Genomic DNA, 22071 nt, shown 5'->3' with positions numbered 1-22071 from the left:
ACCCTTCCCTCAGCAGTTCAAGAGCTCGTGCACGCATACTCCAAAGGCCTTCTGTGCATTTAGACTATGTTTCATTCTCCCTTCTCTATACCTCAGCCCATTGGCACAGCTGGTAGAGCTGCTGCCTCACAGCCCCAGAGATCCAGGTTCAATTCTGACCTCCGGCGCTGTGTGTGTGTGTGTGTGTGTGTGTGTGTGTGTGTGTGTGTGTGTGTGTGTGTGTGAAGTTTGCACGTTCTCCCTGTGACCGTGCAGGTTTCCCCCGGGTGCTCTGGTCTCCTCCCACATCCCAAGGAAGAGAATCTGGGGGGAGTTGGTGGGAATGTGGGGAGAATGAAACAGGATTGGTGTATGTGGGTGATTGATGGTCAGCACAGCTCAACGGGCCGAAGGGCCTGCTCCTGTGCTGTGGTCTATGACACCTCTGCATCTGCCTATCTGCCAGCCAACGCCCTCACATCAAGACCGTGGCATGAAGCCCCATCCCCCAGTCCCAACCCCTCCTTGCAGCACCGGGGGGGGGCACCACTGTCAGCAGCACCGTGTATGGGACAGGACGTTAAACGCAGCCTCCTGGGGCTGTTGGACACTTTCTCCGTCGCCCACACCGTCCCAGACAGCCATGAGTGGGCTGCATGGATGACAGACAGGATCCCCCCTCCCCAGGGAGGTCAGGGTGACAACTGGTCCCACTGCTCAACAGCTACCGACACACGGAGCGGGGGACCCTCCGTACTGCTCCCCCCTCCACTCCCACTCCCCCTTCCACCTCTCCTCCCTCAATCCCACTCCCTCCCTACCTCTCCCAACTCTTTCCCCTCTCCCCATCCCGCTTTCATACCCCCTCAGTTCTTTCCCCTTACCTCCCCCCTTCTCCCCCTCCCCCACCACCCTCGCTTCCTATCCCACCCCTCTCCTTCCCCCTCTGCCCCCCATCCCCCAAGGTGTGTGAGGGGTGAGTGGACCATTACCACCTCAAATCTTCCACCCCCCCCCACCCCACAACCTCTGCCCCACCCCGACAGACCACCCATTGGCCCCCAAATTTGCTTCTCTGACAAGTTAGCCCCAGAGTCAAGGAAGCAAAACTGGCGACACAGCGAGTCAGCAGAGACACAGAAGAAAATAAAACCAGGCACAGAGAAGGTAGAATTATTTTTTTTAAAGAAGTTTAATGTCAAGAGAAATATCTCTATTGCCCCTGGGGTATGGTCCCTGGCAGAATTGCCACTGCTAAGCCCCTGAGTAGACCAGGGGTATCAATATGAGCGGAATAGCAGCCCACAGCTCCAACTCCAGCTCTCCATCTCGAATAGGATTCATACCAGGTGTACAGCACAGGCGAACATTGTAGAGCAAACATTGTCACACCGTGAGCAAGACGGCTTCTGTAGGAGATGGTGATGAACTTGACCTCTCCTCACCACCAGCCCTTCGCCGCCCTCCCCTGGGATCGTCTCACACCTCATCCAATTGACCAATCAGCAAAGGAGGTGGGGTTTCCCAATTCAGAGACTGCCCCCCCCCACCACCGATTGCTCGGTCCAGGAGCTGGAGGGGGGCAGAGTCACCTTGGCGTGGCTCACCCAACACTGGGCACCCAAGGGTGCAAAGGGTGGACCGAGGGAGGTGGTGGGCAGGGCAATAGGTTCCGGATCTTTGAGGGGGTTCGGGGTGGGGTCACCAGAACAGGAGAGGTCCCGTGTAATTGCCCACAGGAGTGGAACCTCTTTCCCCCTGCGTCCACCACCCACTGCCCCCTCTTCCTCCCTCCAACTGTTAGCAGCACTGCCCCCCCCCCCACCTCACCCACCTCCAACCCCAACCCCAGTAAGACCTCTCCAGTGCTGGCTGGGCATCACACTTCCAGTGGGTGATTCAGTCCTTAAGGAGGAGAAGGCAAGGGAGGGAAGGTGGAGTTGAGGGAGGGGGACGTTTTTGGAGGAAGGCAGGGTGGCAAGGGAAAGGGGTTTGAGGGAGGGAGGGAAGGAAGGAAGGAGGGGAGAGTTGGGGGACGGAAGAGGAGGTGTTGAGGGAGGGAAGGAGTGTGTATTTGGAGGAAGGCAAGGTGGAATGGTAAGGGGGGTTGAGGGAGGTAAGAGGGGAGGTTTGGGAGGAAGGCAAGGTGGTCTCCAGGGAGCCAAGAAAAAAGTCGGGGGAGAGGGAGGGAGGGAAGCTTGACCCTGTCCATGGATCTCAGAGGCCTTGGAGTCTTGAACGAGGAACCTTTGACCACCCTTTCCACATTGTTACATAAAACATTAAAAGCAATACAAAACAAGAAAAGAGTCTCTTCAAAAGAGAACTAAGCTCAGAGGAGATTTGGAGCTCAGTTTGTGTCGGCCAGGAGCGATTATATTAAACTCTTTTTTTCCCACTGGGGAAACCAGGCATATCCCAAACCTGGGAGTCCACTGGCGAAGTTAATTTGCTCATCTTCAATATGAAGACCACAGGCCAACCGGGTCTCTCCATCCGGTGTGGAAGCGCGCCCACTCTGATCTCCCAGGACGTCCTTGCGTCTACGCACCACCGAAGGCGTAGGGAGGGGCTGTGATGCAGCGAGGCTCTCCCAATTTGACTAGGCCGAAGCCTCCCCACCCCAGGAGAGGGGAGGACCACGGGCCCAAGAGTTCGGCCTTTGCCACCGGAACCAGGACCGGCGGTGGCGAGGTGAATCCGGGACCTCAAAGTGCAAACAACAAAGAACGAGAGTCCGGAAAGGTCCTCGGCCTGGGAGAGGGCAGAAGGCGGAGCCCAAGAGGGGACTGAGAGAGAGGGAGAGAGAGAGAGAGAGAAAAAGAGGGAGAGAGGGAGCGCGAGCCCGAAATGTCCGTCTCAGCGCGAGTGGCGCTCCCCCCTTAGTCGCCCTCTGCCGTGTTCCCGTTCCTCGGTGGTGCCCGGGGCAGTCAGTTGTGAGATGCGGAAGGTGGCTTCGCCTGTGTCGACATTCCCTGGATGCTGGACAGGATCTTCTTCTGGTGGCCGGCCAGAGTGACTCCAATCCGCAGTAGGTCCCTGCAGGAGAAAATCGGACCCACATCAGCTGCAGGGCATCTCCCCTCCCCTCCTCCTTCCCCACTCTCCCCTCCTCCCTTCCCCACGCTCCCCATTCTCTCCTCCCCTCCCCAAATCTCCCTCTCCCTTCCCGCCTCTCCCCTCTCCTTCCCGCTCACAGTCCCCTCCCTTTCCTGCTCCCCTCCCCCTCAGTATCCCCTCTCCTTCCCTCTCCCCTCCCCCTCAGACAGTCCCCTCCCTCCTTCCCACCTCCCCTCCCTCCCTCACCCGTCCCCAAATCTCCCCTCCTGCCTCTCCCCACCCCTCTCCCTCCCTCCCTCAACCGTCCCCCTCTCCCCTCCTGCCTCTCCCCACCCCTCTCCCCCCTCCCCTCAGACGCAGTGACCCCTCTCCTTCCCGCTACCCTCCCCCTCAGACACACAGTGACACTGCCCCTACCCTGTCCCATCTCCGTGACCAGTGAGCTCACGGGTCTGGCGCGGAGTCCAGAACGGCCTGAGACCAGACCAAGGCCCCACCAACACGGACGAGACCCTGACCCCACCTCCGGCCCCTGCCCCCGCTGAGCCGTACCCTTCCCCGGACAAAGAACCCCCGCCCACTCGAAGGCGACCTACTCTGCCGATATCTGGGCGATGAGGTCGAAGGCTGTGAAGCCAGCGTTGACAAAGTTCTCCTCGTACCGACCCATCTTTATGGCCTTCAGCCACTCTCCGACAGTGGAGAAGGTGGAGTAGTGCGGACTGCCACGGTCCAACAGCGGCTGAGAGAGTCTGCGGAGGGAGGGAGTGAGAGGCCTAGTTACTGGCTGCAGTATTGAGGGAAAACGCTGGTGTCTAAACATTGTCCCTCCCTGCCTCGCGACTTTCCCCTCCCCACCCCACCCCTGAAAACACCACGGCTGTCAACCGCGTCAATGCGACAGACAACAATCTGCGCACAGCAAGATCCCACCAATGGCGACCCACCACGTTAGGTTTTGACCCACCACCGGACCACAAAGACCACCGACGCCACAAACTCCCTCTGTGGGACCTGCCTCAAGAGGAGCAGGTCGATGCAATGCCATGTTAAATTCCCTCATTTCTCCGGGATCTGGGAATAGCAAGGCAAGGCTGGCATTTATCACCCATCCCTAACTGCAAGTGGTCCCTGAAAGGGCAGCCACCCCTGGGGTCTGTCCACCACCCTCTCCAAGGCAAAGGAGCTTTCCAGACTCTCGTTCTTTGTCGTTTACACTTTGAAGTCCCGGATTATTACCCGTCCCTAACCGACAATAGATTTACTTCACTGGCAAATGTTTAGGACAGTCCACTAGTTTTTAATTCCAGCTTATTTAATTTTGGGATCATTTGAATCCCCAGCTGCTGAAGTGGGATTCAAACCAATGCCTCTGCGATTTTTATTGCAAGGGGATGGAGTTTAAAAAGGAGGGTTGCTGGTGAGGCCTCGTCGGGAACAATTGGCGCAGTTTTGGTCCCCTTTTCCCAAATAAAAAGATACACAGGTGCTCCCAGGTTAAGCAATACCTAACCACCTGAAAACCGACATCACGCAAATTCTCCCGTAAATTTTTTTTTTAAGGATTCTTCAAGATAGTCATAATAATAATAATGTGGTGCAGTAAACATTCCATGATGACTATTCGACGGTTCACTTATACAATGAGATGGACTCTGACATCATGATCTACCTTGTTGTGACCTTGCACCTTATTGCACTGCACTTTCTCTGTAGCTGTGACACTTTACTCTGTACCGTTATTGTTTTTACCTGTACTACCTCAATGCACCCTGTACTCACTCAATGTAACTGCACTGTGTAATGAATTGACCTGTAAGATCGGTATGCAAGACAAGTTTTTCACTGTACCTTGGTACAAGTGACAATAATAAACCAATACGTTTAATTATGAGTGGCATTAGGGTGAATATTGGATTAAATTTAAATATAAGGAGCATATTCAGAGCAATACCATTTGGGTAACTATAGAAAAAGTTTCTGACAAAGAAAGTGAGCAGCTCTCGGGAATGGAGCCCTTATATAATCTGGGGATTGCCTGTATTGCATTGGAAGCAATCTGAAGGAGAGTCACCAGCCTAATTCCTGAGATGTCGCATGAGGGTTGTCCCATTGAGAGAGGCCGGACAGTTTGGGTCTGTATTCCATGGAGCTGAGAAGGATGAGAGGCAACCTTATTGAAACGTATGAGATCCTGAGGCACCGGGGAGGAGAGGGCAGAGGTTGCCTTGGTGCCTGTGCCAAGATGGCATCGTTCGTTGAAAGCGGTGTCACAGGTAGACAGGGTGCTGAAAAAGGCGTTTAGCACCCTGGCCTTCAGTCAGGCCTAAGTACAAGAGTTCGGACAGTTGTATAAAGCATTGGTGAGGCCGCACTGGTAGAGTACTGTGTACAGTTTTGGTCACTGTTATAGGAAAGACATGGTTAAACTGGAAAGAATGTAGAGAGGATTTACGGGGATGTTGCCAGGACTCAAGGGCCTGAGTTATAGGGAGAGGTTGGCCAGGCGAGGTCTTTATTCCTTGGAGTGTAGGAGAATGAGGGATGAACTGAAAGAGGTTTATAAAATCATGAGGGGCATAGATATAAGGTGGATGGTAACAGTCTTTTCCCCAGGGTAGGGGAGTCCAAAACCAGGGGGCATAGATTTAGGGTGAGGGGGGAAAGATTTAAAAGGGAATTTAAGAGCAACTTTTTCCACGCAGAGGGTGATGAGTGTATGGAACGAGCTGCCAGGGGAAGTGGTTGAGGCAGGTACAGTAGGGGCATGCACAGTAGTGTAGTGGTTAGCGTAACGCTATTACAGCGCCAGTGACCTGGGTTCAATTCCGGCCACTGTCTGTAAGGAGTTTGTACGTTCTCCCCATGTCTGCGTGGGTTTCCTCCGGGTGCTCCGGTTTCCTCCCACATTCCAAAGACGTACGGGTTAGGAAGTTGTGGGCGTGCTATGTTGGCGCCGGAAGCGTGGCGACACTTGCGGGCTGCCCCCAGAACACTCTACACGAAAGATGCATTTCACTGTGTGTTTCAATGTACATGTGACTAATAAAGATATCTTAACAGTATCATTTAAGCAGCACTTGGATAGGTACATGGAGGGGCAGGGCTTGGAGGGATATGGGCCGAACCCAGGAAATTGGAACTAGCTGGGTGGGCACCGTGGTCGGCATGGACTGGTTGGGCCGAAGGGCCTGTATCCGTGCTGTACTGCTCTACGAGTAGGCCACTCGGCCCCTCAAGCCTGCCCTAACATTCAATATGACCGTGCCAGAGGCCTCATCTGTCCCAGCTCCCCACCGCCCTCAGTCCCCCCATCTGCCAAACATTTAAACCCCCTCCTCTTTAATAGGAACTCAAGGGGACAACTTTTTCCACCCAGGGAGGGTGGTCCATCGATGGAACGAGCTGCCAGGGGAAGCGATTGAAACATAGAAACAGAAAACCTACAGCACAATTCAGGCCCTTTGGCCCACAAAGCTGCGCCGAACATGTCCCTACCTTAGAAATTACTAGGCTTGCCCATAGCCCTCTTCTAAGCCTTTTTCTAAGCTCCATGTACCTATCCAAAAGTTTCTTAAAAGACCCTATCGTATCCGCCTCCACCACCGTTGCCGGCAGCCCATTCCACACACTCACCACTCTCTGGGTAAAAAACTTACCCCTGACATCTCCTCTATCCCTGCTCCCCAGCACCTTAAACCTGTGTCCTCTTGTGACCACCATTTCAGCCCTGGGAAAAAGCCTCTGACTGTACACCTCTATCAGGTCCCCCCCTCATCCTCCATCGCTCCAAGAAGAAAAGTCCGAGTTCACTCAACCTGTTTTCATAAGGCATGCTCCCCAATCCAGGCAACATCCTTGTAAATCTCCTCTGCACCCTCTCTATGGCTTCCACCTCCTTGAGGACTGAGGCAGGTACATCAGCATTTAAAGGGCACCTGGACGGGTACATGGATGGGAAAGGTTTGGGGGTGGGGGGGAGGGCGCGATATGGGCCAAATGGGTCTAGCCGAGACGGTCAGTATAGCCTGTCACTTTGTAGAACCCTATGACGCGCCAGGCGGTGGGACTCACGCTCCGAGTTCCCGGGTTACGATCTTCAGGCTGGCGGGGTTGCGGATGAGTTTGTCCAGGGCGCTGACGATCTGGACAAACCGTGGCCTGTTGTTTCGGTCCTTTTGCCAACAGTCCAGCATGAGTTGGTGCAGGGAGGTGGGGCAGTCCGTGGGTGGGGGCAGCCGGTAGTCCTGCTCGATGGCGTTGATCACCTGGGGGGAACGGAGCGACATGGGTGAAGATACGACAGCAACCCCAGCCATTCCCTCACACAGGCTCAGTGGTCAACCTCACCCCATCCCCGCGCACCCCCCCATCCCCTTAAATTCATTTCCCCAGATGGCGATGACCCTGCCAACACTTACTGCCCGGGAGACATTTCAGAGGCCAACCACGTTGTCACGTACATACCGAGGGGAGTGAGGATAACGAATTCTGTTCTCCTCAAGAATGTTAGTGAATCAGCTGGGTCTTTAAATTCACTAATTTTGTGACCACCACTGCAATTATTTTCTCCCCTTAGATAAATCCTTGGAAGAACTAGTGGGTGGTCCAATGGTGCAGCAGGTAAAGCCGCTGCCTCACAGCCCCAGAGACCCGGGTTTGATCCTGACCTCCGGCGCTGTGTGTGTGTGTGTGTGTGTGTGTGTGTGTGTGTGTGTGTGTGTGTGTGTGTGTGTTCGTCTGCATGTGTGTGTGAGTGTGTGTGAGTGTGTGGGGAGTTTGCATGTTCTCCCTGTGACCACCTGGGTTTCCCCCAGGTGCTCCGGTTCCCTCCCACATCCCAACGATGCGCGAGGTCGGTGGGTTAATTGCCCCTGGCATGTGGCTGAGGGATAAAATATTGGGGGCGGGGGGGGGTGGAGTTGATGGGAATGTGGGGAGAATAAGATGGGATTGGTGTAAATGGGTGGCTGATGGTTAGCACAGACACAATGGGCCAAAGGGCCTGCTCCGGTGATTCTATGACAGAAAGCAATCCAGGTGCAACATGCCTCAGGTTACGGCTCCAGGAGCCAAATTAAGTTGGGAATTGTCGCATACCGCTCGATCACACGTCACGCGTTTACAGCAGGCCTGATCCGAACACTTACGTCCTGGTTGGACATGTCCCAGTACGGCCGCTCGCCAAATGACATCACCTCCCACATGACAATGCCATAACTCCACACGTCGCTCGCCGTGGTAAACTTGCGGAAGGCGATGGCTTCCGGGGCCGTCCAACGGATCGGGATCTTTCCACCCTGTGGCCGAGAGGGAATGCGGTCAGTCTGGGTGGAGGGAAGACGAGGACAAGAGGAACGTGGAGAAGCAGGAGCAGGAAGGGGCCACTCGGCCCTTCAGGTCTGCTCTGCCATTCCATACTATCCTGGATAATCCTCTCAAGAACATATTCCCGCTCCCTCTCCCCACATCCCTTTCACGTCCGAACATGGAGTCAGACAGCACGGAAACAGGCCCCCTGATCCATGCCGATCAAGATTCTCATCTAAGCTAGTCCCATTTGGGCCATATCCCTCTAAATCTTTTCTATCCATGTACCTGTCCAAGTGTCTTTTAAATGTTGTTAATGTACCTGCCTCACCCACTTCCTCTGGCAGCTCCTTCCATATACGGACCACCCTCTGGATGAAAAAGTTGCCCCTCAGGTTCCTGTTAAATCTCTCCCCTCTCACCTTAAAACCATGCCCTCTCGTTCTTGCTTTCCCAACCCTGGGAAAAAGACTGTGCATTCACCCTATTGATGCCCCTCATGACTTCATACACCTCTATCACTCCTCATTCTCCCGTGAATCAAGTCCTAGCCTGCCCAACCTCTCTCCATAACTTGGTCCCTCAAATCCCCGTAACACGAGACCATAAGACAAAGGAGCAGAAGTCAGCCATTCGGCCCATCGAGTCTGCTCCGCCATTCTATCATAAGCTGATCCATTCTCCCATTTAGCCCCACTCCCCCGCCTTCTCACCATAACCTTTGATGCCCTGGCTACTCAGATACCTATCAATCTCTGCCTTAAATACACCCAATGACTTTGCCTCCACAGCCGCCCGTGGCAACAAATTCCACAGATTCACCGCTCTCTGGCTAAAGAAATTTCTCCGCATCTCTGTTCTGAATGGACGCCCTTCAATCCTGAAGTCATGCCCTCTTGTACTAGACTCCCCTACCATGGAAAACAATTTTGCCACATCTACTCTGTCCAGGCCTTTTAACATTCAAAATGTTTCTATGAGGACCCCCCTCATTCTTCTGAACTCCAAGGAGTACAGCCCAAGAGCCGTCAAACGTTCCTCATATGTTAACCCTCTTATTCCTGGAATCATTCTAGTGAATCTCCTCTGAACCCTCTCCAACGTCAGCACATCCTTTCTTAAATAAGGAGCCCAAAACTGCACTCAGTACTTACCAATGCCTTATAGAGCCTCAACATCACATCCATCTTGTATTCTATTCCTCTAGAAATGAATGCCAACATTGCATTTGCCTTCCTCACCACCAACTCAACCTGGAGGTTAACTCCTCAAATCTCTCCTGCATCTTTCCAGCTTAGTGGCATCTTTCCTGTAGCAGGGTGACCAAAACTGAACAAAATGCTCCAAATATGGCCTCACCGATTTCTTGTACAACTGCAACACAACGTCCCAACTTCTATACTCGATTCCCTGACCCGATGAAGGCCGGCGTGCCAAAGACCTTCTTCACCGCCCTATATACCTGCGATGTCACTTTCAGGGAACCATGTACTTGTACTCCTAGGTCCCTCTGTTCTACAACACTCCCCAGGCCCTACCATTCACTGTGAAATCTCCCATATCTCCTTCCTAAATAAATTCAGCAACTCATCTTCCAGAGGGTCACCCACCTCTCAGTGCAGAGATTTCTCCTGATCTTGGTTCTACATGTCTTACCCCGGGTCTTGGACCTGTGACCCCTGGTCCTGGATCTCCCAGCCAAGGGAAAATCCCTCCCCACATCAAGCTTGTCGAATCCAGATGGAATTCTGTAGCCTTCCACGAGATTTTCCTCATTCTTCTAAATAGTGAATACAGGCCTGGTTGTTCCAATCTTTCCTCATTGGACGGCCCTCTCCAATCCCAGGAAGCAGTGTGGTGAACCTTCACTATACTCTCTCCGTGACAAGTACGGCAATCCATGTGTGAGGAGACTAAAACGTCATGCAACACTCCAGATGTGGTCTCACCAAGGCCCTGTCTAATTGTTGCCAGACATCCTTGGAATTGGAATTGCTTGGAATTGGTTTATTATTGTCACGTGTTCCGAGATACAGTGAAAAACCAAGTTTTGCATGCCATCCACATAGATCATTTCACCACATCAGTACATTGAGGTCATACAAGGGAAAAGCAATGCAAAATCTTTGCTTCTGTAACTCAAAACCTATTGCAATGAGGGCCAATATACCACTTGCTTCTTAAATGTTTGCTACGCCTGTACGTTTGCATTCAGTGACTGGTGACTTTCAAGGACATCAGGTCAGCAATGTTTCCAACAATAATCTGCTGTTCTGTCTTCCTAATGAAGTGGCAACCTCCACCTTAAACTGCATCTGCCATGTACTTGCCCACTCACTCAACTTGTCTGGAACATGTGAAGATAGCAGGAGCAGGCCACTCGGCCCCTCAAGCCTGCCCTAGGCCTCATCTCCTCTTCTGCGCCAGTTCCCCGTCACTCTCAATCTCCAGATATTTCAAATATTTACCTCCCTCCACTTTAAGTACTTCTACTGATCCACCCTCCACAGCTTCCTGGGGAAGATCAGAGATTCAACACCCTCCGCAAGAAGGCTTAAGTCCAAATCCTTGGGTGTTAACATCTTGGGTGATCTGTCCTGGGCCCAGCACATAGACGCAATCACGAAGAAGGCAAGCCAGTACCTCTACTTTCTTAGAAGCTTAAGGCATGTCACCAAATACCCTTAACAAACTTCTACAGATGCACTGTGAAAAATATCCTGACTGGTTGCATCAGGGCCTGGTACAGCAATTCCAACGCACAGCAACACAAGAGGCTGCAGAGAGTAGTGGACACAGCCCGGTCCATCATGGGCACATCCCTCCCCACCACTGACAGCATCTACAGGAGGCGCAGACTCAAGAAGGCGGCATCCGTCATCAAGGATCCCCACCATCCGGGCCGTGCCACCTTCTCGCTGCTACCGTCGGGCAGGAGGTACAGAAGCCTGAAGTCCCCACACCACCAGGTTCAGGAACAGATACTTCCCTTCAACCATCAGGTTCTTGAACTGACCTGCACAACCCTAACCCTCCCTCAGCAACGGAACACTACAGACCACCTCTTGCACTGCTGTGGACTTGTCTCAAATGTCTTGTTTTATAGTCTTTTTTTTCACTAATATAAATTATATATAAATTGTACATAAAATTATGTTCTGTGTTGTCTGTACCTACGTACCAGTGGTGCCGCTGCATGCAAGTTTTTCATTGTACCTGTACCTCACCGTACTTGACAATAAACTCGACTTGAACTTAGATTTGTATCTTCACAACTCACAATCCCACCCACAGGTGTCTCGTCAGCAAACTTAGCTTTCTGTTCCCTCATCCAATTCACTGAGGCATGATGTGAATATCAGGGGGCCCATCACTGGTCCCTGTGGTGCCCACTGCCTGACACCCTGAGAAAGTCCCACAAAAGGCAGAGAGGTGGGGGGGGGGGTGCGTTAAGATGGCAGGGTGGTGGGATGGGAGGGGGTGGAGACTGTGGGAGGGGAGGGGGGACAGGGAGAGAGGGGGGACAGGGAGGAAGGGGGGAGAGGTGGGATGGGGGAGCGGGGAGATGGAATGGGGGGATGGTGGGAAGAGATTGGACAGGTGGAGGAGCAGAGAGGAGGGACAGGGGAAGGAGACAGCAGGATAAATTGGGGAGTTGGGATGGTGGGGAGACGACAGAGGGGAGGTAACGGGACGGGGTAGAGATCGTTGGGAGTTGGGACAGGGGAGCGAGAGGCTCACCAAGGAACTGGTGTAGGTGGGGTCCGAAGAGTTCTCCTCCAGGAAGCGGGACAGGCCGAAGTCGGACACCTTACACACCAGGTTGCTGTTGACCAGGATGTTGCGCGCGGCCAGGTCTCTGTGCACGTAGCTCATGTCCGACAGGTACTTCATCCCCGAGGCGATTCCCCGCAGCATGCCCACCAGCTGGATGGGGGTGAACTGCCCGTCGTTCAGCTGTGGGGGGAGGGGGGGCAAAGGGGATGGAAACAGGTTACAGAATGAGACCAGGCCTCGAGCTACAAGCGGGGTGGGCACACTTGCCTCCAAAATTCAAAGGTGGTCAGTTCAAATCCCACCTCGGACCCTTTAACTCACTCACACGAGGCCCTGTCTACAATGAACATCTGGATATCTACAGATGCGAACCACACACAAGGCCCGGTCTACAATAAACATCTGGATATCTACAGATGTGAACCACACACAGGGCTCTGTCGACATCAAACATCTGGATATCTACTGATGTGAAGCAGAACAACTCTGCCCCTTAAGTTTTGTGATTAGTTATACTGCTCCTACACCCCAGCCTTGGCTCCAATGGATGTTCTTGTGAAATATCTGGGCTTAGTTCAGGTTGACTGGCTCGGGTGTGACCTCCTATGAGTCTCTCTGCTTTTCTGGGCGAAGGTAGACACAAAACGATATGTGCCGGAGCCCGGACTTGTGGATGGGATGGGTTCTCATTACGTCACTGGGAGGCAAATGGAAACATGGCTGCCTTCTCCCGAGCCACACACAACATCTTGGGCAGGTTTCGAACCTGCTCACAGGAAAACGATGCACACGGCGTCCTTAAAAGGGAGCCCCAATAACACATCTAAGTGACGCACCATCCTGACCCAAACTAGAATACTCCCCTAACCTAGGGCCAGATTGGGGAGCAGCATAACTGATCACACTTGTAGATAGCCAGACAGGGCTTTGTGCAAGAGTTCAAGGCTCTGGGCTGGGATTCGAACCCACAAACATATTGTTTGTTCCTTCATCGTCGCTGGGTCCAATCCTGCCACTCCCTCCCCAACAGTGCCGTGGGAGCACCTTCACCAGAAGGACCGCAGTTGGTTCAAGAAGGAAGCTCATCCCCACCTTTACGCTTGGTAGTACCATGGGGTATCTTTGCGTCTACCCTACAGGACGGACAGGGGCTCAGTTCTTGTTTGGCTCTGGGCTCCCCTGACAGTGCAGCACACCCTCTGTACCGCAGTGGGACGGTTCCTGATGGTTGGCTCAAGCGTAACCCTGGGAAACAATTCTAACTCAGGGTTTGCCACCTCCGGGCCTCCGTGGCATTGGCCCTCCCACCACCCATCTCCAAACAAAGACTTCCAACTCCAGAACGGCCACAGTCAGCCACCAGGTTGGATGGATGGCCCTGTTCAACCCAAATCAATTGAGTCCCAACCAGCTCACCCGTAAAAAGGAGTCGAGGGCACCGTTCTCCATGAACTCTGTGATGATCATGACCGGGCAACTGTTGGTGACCACGCCCTCCAGGTGGATGATGTTGGGGTGATCAAACTGTCCCATGATGCTTGCTTCACTCAGGAAGTCCCGCCTCTGCTTGTCCGTGTAGCCTCCTTTCAACGTCTTGATGGCCACGTAGATTTCTCTTTTGCCTGGGACTTTCAGACGCCCCCGGCACACCTCCCCGAACTCGCCTGCAATGACAACATTGGTGAAACTCCAGTGGGCACCTGCCACCGTGACCTACGCTCCACACCGCAAAAGGCCATTTGGCCTGTCACATCCATGCTAGCTCTTTGCACGAGCTCCCCAATTCCTCTCACTCCACTTCTCTCTCTCTGTAACTCTCTCCCCATCTGCCAATATTCACCCAATTAAGAAACAGAGACAGCCCCCTCGAACTTGCCTCAGCATTCCTAAAACAAGACGACTGACTGTATCTTGGGCTCAGCTCCACCGTCCTGCCATCTTCCACTCCCCTACTGTCTAATAGAACAGTACAGCACAATACAGGCCCTTCGGCCCACAATGTTGTGCCGACCTTTAAACCTCGCCTAAGACTATCTAACCCCTTCCTCCCACATACCCCTCTATTTTAAATTCCTCCATGTGCTCATCTAGCAATCTCTTGAATTTGACCAACGTACCTGCCTCCACCACCGCCCCAGGCAGCGCGTTCCATGCCCCAACCACTCTGGGTAAAAAAAACCTTCTTCTGATATCTCCCTTGAACTTCCCACCCATTAATTTAAAGCCATGCCCTCTTGTATTGAGTATTGGTGCCCTGGCTAATTCTCTGCTTCTGGTCAGTATATGTTAGAAGGGCGTGACTAAGCGAGAGACGATGCAGAAAAGATCACAAGGATGTTGCCTGGATTGGAGAGATCAGGAGATTGGGTAGGCTGGGTCTGTTTTCCTTGGAGCAATGGAGGCTGAGAGGTGACATAAGAGAGGTTTATAAAACTATGCCGGGCATATAAGGTAGGTAGTCCTTTTCCAAGCGTAGGCGAGTCTAAAACTAGAGGGCCTAGGTTTATGAGCACAACGGAAAGATTTAATAGGAACCTGAGGGGCAACTTCAGAGGGTGGTCTGTATCTCTGTATCTGGAGCTGAGAGAGGAAGTGGTTGAGGCAGGTACAATAAGAACGCTTAAGAGACATTTGGACAGGTACACGGATGGATATGGAGGGACATGGGCCAAATGCAGGCAAATGGGGCCAGCACAGATGAGAATCTTGGTCGGCATGGACGAGTTGGGCCGAAGGGCCTGTTTCTGTGCTGTATTACTCTATACGACCTGTCCGAATGCCTTTTAAGCACTGTGCTCAATCTGAGGGGCAAATCTTTCCACACAGAGGGTGGCAGTTGTAAGGAACATGTCGCCAGAGGATGTGACAGAGGCATATAATCACGGTGAGAGGAATCGATGGACAGTATTGGTTCGGCGAATGTAAAAACTTGTACTGACTGCATTGCTCTTTTTATGAATATAGTATGTTTAGAAAGACAAAATGAACCTCGTCTTGGTTCATCCTGCATAACAGAGCACTCTCTGATGGGCAGGCACGGTAGTGTAGCGGTCAGCGTAACGCTATTACAGCGCCAGCGACCTGGGTTCAATTCCGGCCGCTGTCTGTAAGGAGTTTGTACGTTCTCCCCGTGTCTGCGTGGGTCTCCTCCGGGTGCTCCGGTTTCCTCCCACACTCCAAAGACGTACGGGTTAGGAAGTCGTGGGTGTGCTACGTTGGCGCTGGAAGCGTGGCAACACTTGTGGGCTGCCCCCCAGAACACTCTACGCAAAAAAATGCATGTTGCTGTGTGACTAATAAAAATATCTTATCTTATCTACGGGCTGTTCCCAGGGACACACACACACACACACCGAGACAGCCATCGACTGCCGCTGGAAGATCATCGGCTCGGTGAAAGACCCACATTGGTCTGCCTGGAAGTTGTTGGTCTTTCTGTGTAAGGTGTTGTCCGTCAGGAAATGCTGCCGACCAGGGTGCAGGAGGACATGCTGAGGGGCGCACTGAAGCTCGGCGGGGATGTACCACAGTCTACGGTATTGGTATATTTCTGTCACTTGTACCGAGGTACAGTGAAAAACTTATCTTGCAAACCGATCGTACAGGTCAGTTCATTACACAGTGCAGTTACATTGAGTTAGTACAGAGTGCATTGAGGTAGTACAGGTAAAAACAATAACAGTACAGAGTAAAGTGTCACAGCTACAGAGAAAGTGCAGTGCAATAAGGTGCAAGGTCACAACAAGGTAGATCGTGAAGTCAGAGTCTATCTCATTGTATAAGGGAACCGTTCAATAGTCTTATCACAGTGGGGTAGAAGCTGTCCTTAAGTCTGGTGGTACGTGCCCTCAGGCTCCTGTATCTTCTACCTGATGGGAGAGGGGAGAAGAGAGAATGACCAGGGTGCAGCTCCCACTGGACGCTGAGGGGGTGGGTCTTGTCTCTCAAACACCTCATGGATGCGTTGAGGCAGTGACCCATTGTGGAGATAGATGTGTACCGATTATTTATAGAATATATTTTTGAAAAATGTAAAATAATAGACAAATGGGTGACGATCCCAATGCACAAACACACACGTAGGCAACAGAGGCTCCCCAAAGACCAATGCTGACCAAGCCACTGGCAGAGTGGATCTTCACTTACCGGCACCAATAACTTCTTCGATTTTCACATAGGACACATCAATCTCCTTGGCAAATTCGCGGACGGCCTCGTTGGGATCCTCGTAGGTGAAGGGGTCGATGTAGACTTTGATGCCTGGAACACCTGCGGAGTAATGAGGAAGAGGTTACCGGGAGACAGGTCGCCGAGCAACACGTCGTTGGTTCTCGGTTCGATTGGTCCCCAATTCCAGCCAATGAGACGAGGCCCTCGTTCGTTGGCTTCCGCTGAGGATGGGAACCCTCGACAACCTACCTTTGGCCCCACTGGCTCACAATGTGGCCAATGATTGCGAGGGGTCTCGCCTCATCTTCCAGACTGAGGGTTTCAGTCTAGACGGGCTCTTCAAGTGGCTGTCTAGACAAGACCCCAGTCCAAGAGCTCTGATCCAAGGACGTCCCCAACACAAAGGCTTTGTTCTAGAACTCCCGTCCCAAATAAGGCCTCGTTTTAGAACTCCCAGCCCAAGCCCCCAACCCAAGAGGACTCGATCTAGAACCCTCCAACCCAAAGATTCTGATCTTCCAGCCCAAGAGCCTTGATTTCAAGCCCCCAACTTAAGTGCCTTGATTTCAAGCCCCCAACTTAAGTGCCTTGATCTAAAATTCCCCAATCCATGGCTTTGAGCTAGAATCCCAACCCAGAGCCCTAATCTAGAACCCCAACCCAGGGGCCTCAGTCTAGAATCCCCAACTCAACTGGACCTCGATCTAGAGCTGCCAACCCAAGGGCCTTGATCTAGACCCACCAACCCAATGGGCATCGATCTAGAACCACCAACACAATTACTTCGATCCACAACCCCCAACGCAAGGGCCCAGATCTAGAACCCACAAACCAAGGGCCTCGACCTAGAGCCCCCAACCCAAGTGGCCTTGATCTAGATCCCCGAACATGGACTTCGATCTACGACCCCCAACACAGGGACCCCAATAGAAGGATCTTGATCTAGAACCCCACAACCAGGGGCTTCGATCTAGAACCTCCAGCCCAAGAGGCCTTGATCTTGAGCCCCCAAGATCAAGAACACCAGTCTAGACACACCTCCTGCCAAAGGACTCAGTCTGGGCAGCCTGCCCAGCTTTCCCACCCCTCACACCCAATGCCGCTCCACTGGGAATGGGTATCAATGGCCAGGGAATCACGGGAGGTAAACTGTGCCCAATTAAAGAATGGGCCATGATCTCATTGCACGGTGGAATAGAATCCTCACCCCCAGTCAGTTTCCTCCCGCTCCTCTCTCAAGCTCAGAGATCTCAGACGGAGGACCTACCAGCTGTCGGGGGCATCTTCTCGGAATAGTCCGGATCCCGCTTGCGCTGCTTCCTGTCGGGAGAGAGGAGACAATGAGGACTCGGTGCCTTAAGGGAGGTGTGGGGAGGGAAGAATTCCGGAGCTTGGGATACAGACCACTGAAGGAGGTGACTGGGATACCCGCCAGATGATACCAGTGGAGATAGGGGCGATCGTTGGTTAATTGTCGCCAGCGGCATCTTAACCCTGACCCAAAACTAGGGGAATCTTCACATTGCATAGGGCTGCCACCTCATGGCTCCAGAGACCTGGGTTTGATCCCAACCTCCGGCGCTGTGTGTGTGTGTGTGTGTGTGTGTGTGTGTGTGTGTGTGTGTGTGTGTGTGTGTGTGTGTACGCGTGCGGAGATTGCACGTTCCCCCTATGACTGCGTGGGTTTCCCCCGGGTGCTCCGGTTCCCTCTCACATCCCAACGACGTGCAGGGTCAGTGGGTTAAATCGGCCGCTGTAAATTGTGCAGGTTGGTGGCGGCATAGGTTAGAGGGGAAACGAGCAGGAAGAATGGGATTGGTCTGTGAGCCAGCATAGATTCCATGGGCCAAATGGCCTCCTTCTACGCCATAGGAAAACATGGAAATCCCAGTTTGGACTTTATACACTTCCATTCCCAGCCCCCTTAGGTCTGTTCTCCCTGGGTTAAGAGGGGACACAATTGAGGTATATACAATTCTAGAGGGTATAGACAGAGTAGATGGCGGGAAACTTTCTGCCACATCAGAGGTAGATAAAACTAGATGGATCTAGGAAAAGGGGCAAGAGATTTAGAGGGGACCTCAGGGGGAACTTTTCCGTCCTGGAGTGCGGTGAGTACCCGGAACACACTTCCAGAGAGAGTGATGGAAGCAGAGTCACTGACGGCATTTAAGAAGTGTCCGGACAGGCACTTGAATCGCCCAGGGATAGAAGGCTATGGGCTAGGTGGTGGAAGATGGGATTAATTATGGATGGGTGCCCATGGGTCAGAATGGAATTGGTGGGCCGAATGGTCTGTGTCCCTGCTGTGCAACTCGAGGGCCCACTTCTCACTCTGCTCCGATCACTTGCTCCCGATCCCTCCGTCCTGTCGGACATGGATTAATTGCTGGTTTTTGCCAAAGCCACCCCACCTGTTGAACACTCGCAAATTATAATCTGGCCCCGCCCTCTCAGCAATTCCCAGTTTCAGCTGCTGTTCCCAGGTCGGAGGGAGGGCCCCATTCTAAGGGATCCCACGTGCCCAGCCGTACCTGAAACAGACCACTGCCACCACGGCCAACACCAGGAGGACGAAGATGACCGCTGCCGAACTGGTGATGAGGAAGAGTTCTTCCCGGCGGCTCGGGTTATCTGCAAACAAGACGAGAGGCTCAGTGCCAGCGGATTCCCAGACGGGATGGATGGTCGATGTTTCCGAGGGGTGGTGGTGGGGGGAAGTAGATGTGGTGATGGAGTGAAAGGCAGGCACGGTAGTGTAGCAGTTAGCATAACGCTTTACAGCGCCAGCGACCCGGGATCAATTCTGGCCGCTGTCTGTAAGGAGTTTGTACATTCTCCCCGTGTCTGCGTGGGTTTCCTCCAGGTGCTCCGGTTTCCTCCCACATTCCAAAAGACGTATGGGTTAGTAAATTGTGGGCATGCTATGTTGGCGCCAGAAGCGTGGTGACACTTGTGGGCTGCCCCCCAGAACATTCTACGCAAAAAGATGTATTTCACTGTGTGTTTCAATGTACATGTGACTAATAAAGATATCTTATCTTAAAGAAGCAAATTCAAGACCGAAACTGGACAAACCTCTGTCAGGGGTACACATGGGAACCTTGAGATCCCACATCAGCAACCAACTGACTGAAAATACTCTAACTAAATACTCTAACACTCCCAGCATTAACATCTCAGATGACCTGCCCTGAGCCCAGCACATAGTTACAACCATGAAGAAGGCATACCAGCACCTCTACTCTCTTAGGAAGTTAAAGAGATTCCGCACGTCGCCAAATAAACTTCTATAGATGCACTGCTGGAAGTATCCTGACTGGTTGCATCACGGCCTGGTACGGCAATTCCAACACACGAGGCTGCAGAGAGTAGTGGACACAGCCCGGTCCATCACGGGCACAGCCCTCTCCACCGTCAGTGGTATCTACAGGAGGCGCTGCCTGAAGAAGGCAACATCCATCATCAAGGATCCCCCACCATCCGGGCCGTGCCACCTTCTCACAGCTCCCGTCGGGCAGGAGGTACAGAAGCCTGGAGTCCCACACCACCAGGTTCAGGAACAGCTACTTTCCTACAACCATCAGGTTCTTGAACCGACCTGCACAACCCTAAACCCTACCTCAGCAACGGAACACTACGGACCACCTCTTGCACTGCCGTGGACTTGACTCTGTTTTTTGGCACTAATGTCCTGTTTTGCACAGTCTCTCTCTTCATTGTCTTGTATAATTTACGTACGATTTATGCTCTGTGTGTTGTCTGTACCTACGTGCCTGTGATGCTGCTGCAAGCAAGATTTTCACTGTACCTGTACCTCACTGTACATGTGCACATGACAATAAACTCGACAACTTGATTTCTCCCCCCTACCTAACATCTCTGGTGTATTCACAACTGACCAAAGCAATGAAGAAACACACAAAATGTTCTCAACAGTCACTGCGGTTTTGCTTCATTTAAAGATAAATACTTAATTCCAGGAGGCTCCCAGGAAATTCCACAGTGATACCAAAGAGGGGAGAGCTGAGGCCTACACTGGACTAAATCCTGGGACTTTCCTGTACCTGTGCCCAGGGTCCAGAAGTCGTTCTTTCTGCTGAACCTTCCATAACCGGCTTCCGTCCTGGCCCGAACCTGGACCACGTAGACAACCCCGCTCCTCAGCCCGTCTATCGCCAGGGAGTTTGTGGAGCTGTTGACGTGAGAGGCACTGGATTCATTCTTCTCCTGCGGAAGGACAGGGAGCAACGGGGTCAGATTCCCCAGCCGGGATGGCAAACGGCCCTTCGACGTCCTTATCGCCCTCTCTCCATTACCTCCAATGGTGTCCACCGAACATGGAGGCTCTGGTGCATTGTGGGAGAAGACGGCGGCCATTTTGTGCAAGGCAACAGGCCGAACACGGCGGTCAAACGCGTCCATGGGTGACGTCAGTCAGACGACCCAGGATACCATGGAGACATCCCACAAAACAACACCCTGGGGACCGAGTGCAGGAGGGGCTCCGCTTAATGTTTGAACAGCCCCCCAGCCCCGACAGTGCAGCACTCCTTCAGTACCGGAAGTGGGGGCGTCCGACTGGACCACATGTTCCACCTCCGGAGGCCACGGCCTGATCCCAAAAACCCTTGCTGTTCTTGGGAACGCTCTCCCTCCTGGATCCACCTTCCCTCCATTCCCCGACCCCACCTCCCTTAGGCTCTCTCTCATTTTTTCTTTCCCTCCCTCTTCCTCTCATCCCTTGTCCCTTCCCTTATTTCTCTTCCTCTCCACCTTCTTAATCTCCCTTCGTTCCTCTCTGCCTAACCATTATTTTCCTCTCCCTCCCTCCCCTTCCCCTCCCTCTCACTCACTCTACCCATTTCCACTCCCTCCCTCCCATCCCCCAACCTCCCCCTCCCTCTCCTCTCCACCTCCCTATCCCCATCCCTCCTCTTCCCCTCCCTGCTTTCCCCTCCCACCCCTCAACCACTAACACCCGGAGCCACCTCTGCCCTCACCTCACTCCCTGTCCAGCAGGAAGCAAGGGGCGAGTAGGCGGGGGGGGGGGAGTGAGGATGTTGAGGGAGGACAGACGAGAGGACAATCCCATACCTTCTCGTAGTACTTGACCTCGTAGTCGAGGACGCGGCCGTGGAGTTCGGAGGGGATGGGCCAGCGGAGGGCGATGCTGGTCTTGGTCCTGGTGGTCTGCTGGATCTCACTGATGGCCAGTGGGTGGTCTGTGGGGGTGGGGAGAAACCGTATCCCAGCATCACAGCCCAGTCCAGGAGCCCAGGTCCCACCCCCACACAAGACCACAGGGGAAGTGGAGCATCCGTGCACAGCAAGATCCCACAGGTGAACACAACGAATGGCCCATTGGGAGGGGGGAGAGGAGGGGGGAGAGGAGGGGGGAGAGGAGGGGGGAGAGGAGGGGGGAAGAGGAGGGGGGAAGAGGAGGGGAACGGAAAGAGAAGGGGACCGGGGGGGAACGGAGAGAGAAGGGGAGCAGGGGGGAACCACGCAAGGTCCCATTAATAATGAACACCCCCACCCGCAGCCCATACCAAGCCCCGCCCTTAGACCTACAATGCCCCGCCCCATGTGTACCAGGCCCCGCCCCATGTGTACCAGGCCCCGCCCCAGCTGGTATAAAGCCCCACCCTGTGTGCACCAGACCCCGCCCCCAGCCCCGGCACACTCACCGTCCTGACTGGTGGTGACGTGGATGGCAGTGGAGCGCGGTTGGAAGCCACTCCTGCTGGACACCCCGTTGTGTGCCTGCACCTC

General features: G+C 53.3%; 1 protein-coding gene across 3 annotated transcripts in view; it reads right to left on the bottom strand.

Moving 5' to 3' along the window:
- Positions 1–1164: 1164 nt before the first annotated feature.
- LOC127586687 (ephrin type-B receptor 3-like) overlaps positions 1165–22071 on the bottom strand; it is a 64714-nt gene continuing 43807 nt past the window's right edge. The window contains exons 6-16 of one of the 3 annotated variants that reach the window (XM_052044821.1): positions 21394–21521; positions 20364–20526; positions 18831–18930; positions 17564–17616; positions 16273–16395; positions 13543–13790; positions 12091–12306; positions 8190–8339; positions 7114–7307; positions 3636–3791; positions 1165–3018 (exon numbers count right to left, since the gene is read on the bottom strand). In XM_052044821.1, the coding sequence (XP_051900781.1) occupies positions 2910–3018; positions 3636–3791; positions 7114–7307; positions 8190–8339; positions 12091–12306; positions 13543–13790; positions 16273–16395; positions 17564–17616; positions 18831–18930; positions 20364–20526; positions 21394–21521 (1640 nt within the window). In that variant the 3' untranslated portion in view covers positions 1165–2909. The remainder of the gene's footprint in view (positions 3019–3635; positions 3792–7113; positions 7308–8189; positions 8340–12090; positions 12307–13542; positions 13791–16272; positions 16396–17563; positions 17617–18830; positions 18931–20363; positions 20527–21393; positions 21522–22071) is intronic. The other 2 variants (XM_052044819.1, XM_052044820.1) reach the window with 2 other exon arrangements.

Source organism: Pristis pectinata, chromosome 37, assembly GCF_009764475.1.
Source record: "Pristis pectinata isolate sPriPec2 chromosome 37, sPriPec2.1.pri, whole genome shotgun sequence".
Taxonomy (NCBI): Eukaryota; Metazoa; Chordata; class Chondrichthyes; order Rhinopristiformes; family Pristidae; genus Pristis; species Pristis pectinata.
This window is presented reverse-complemented; position numbering and strand designations above follow the sequence as displayed.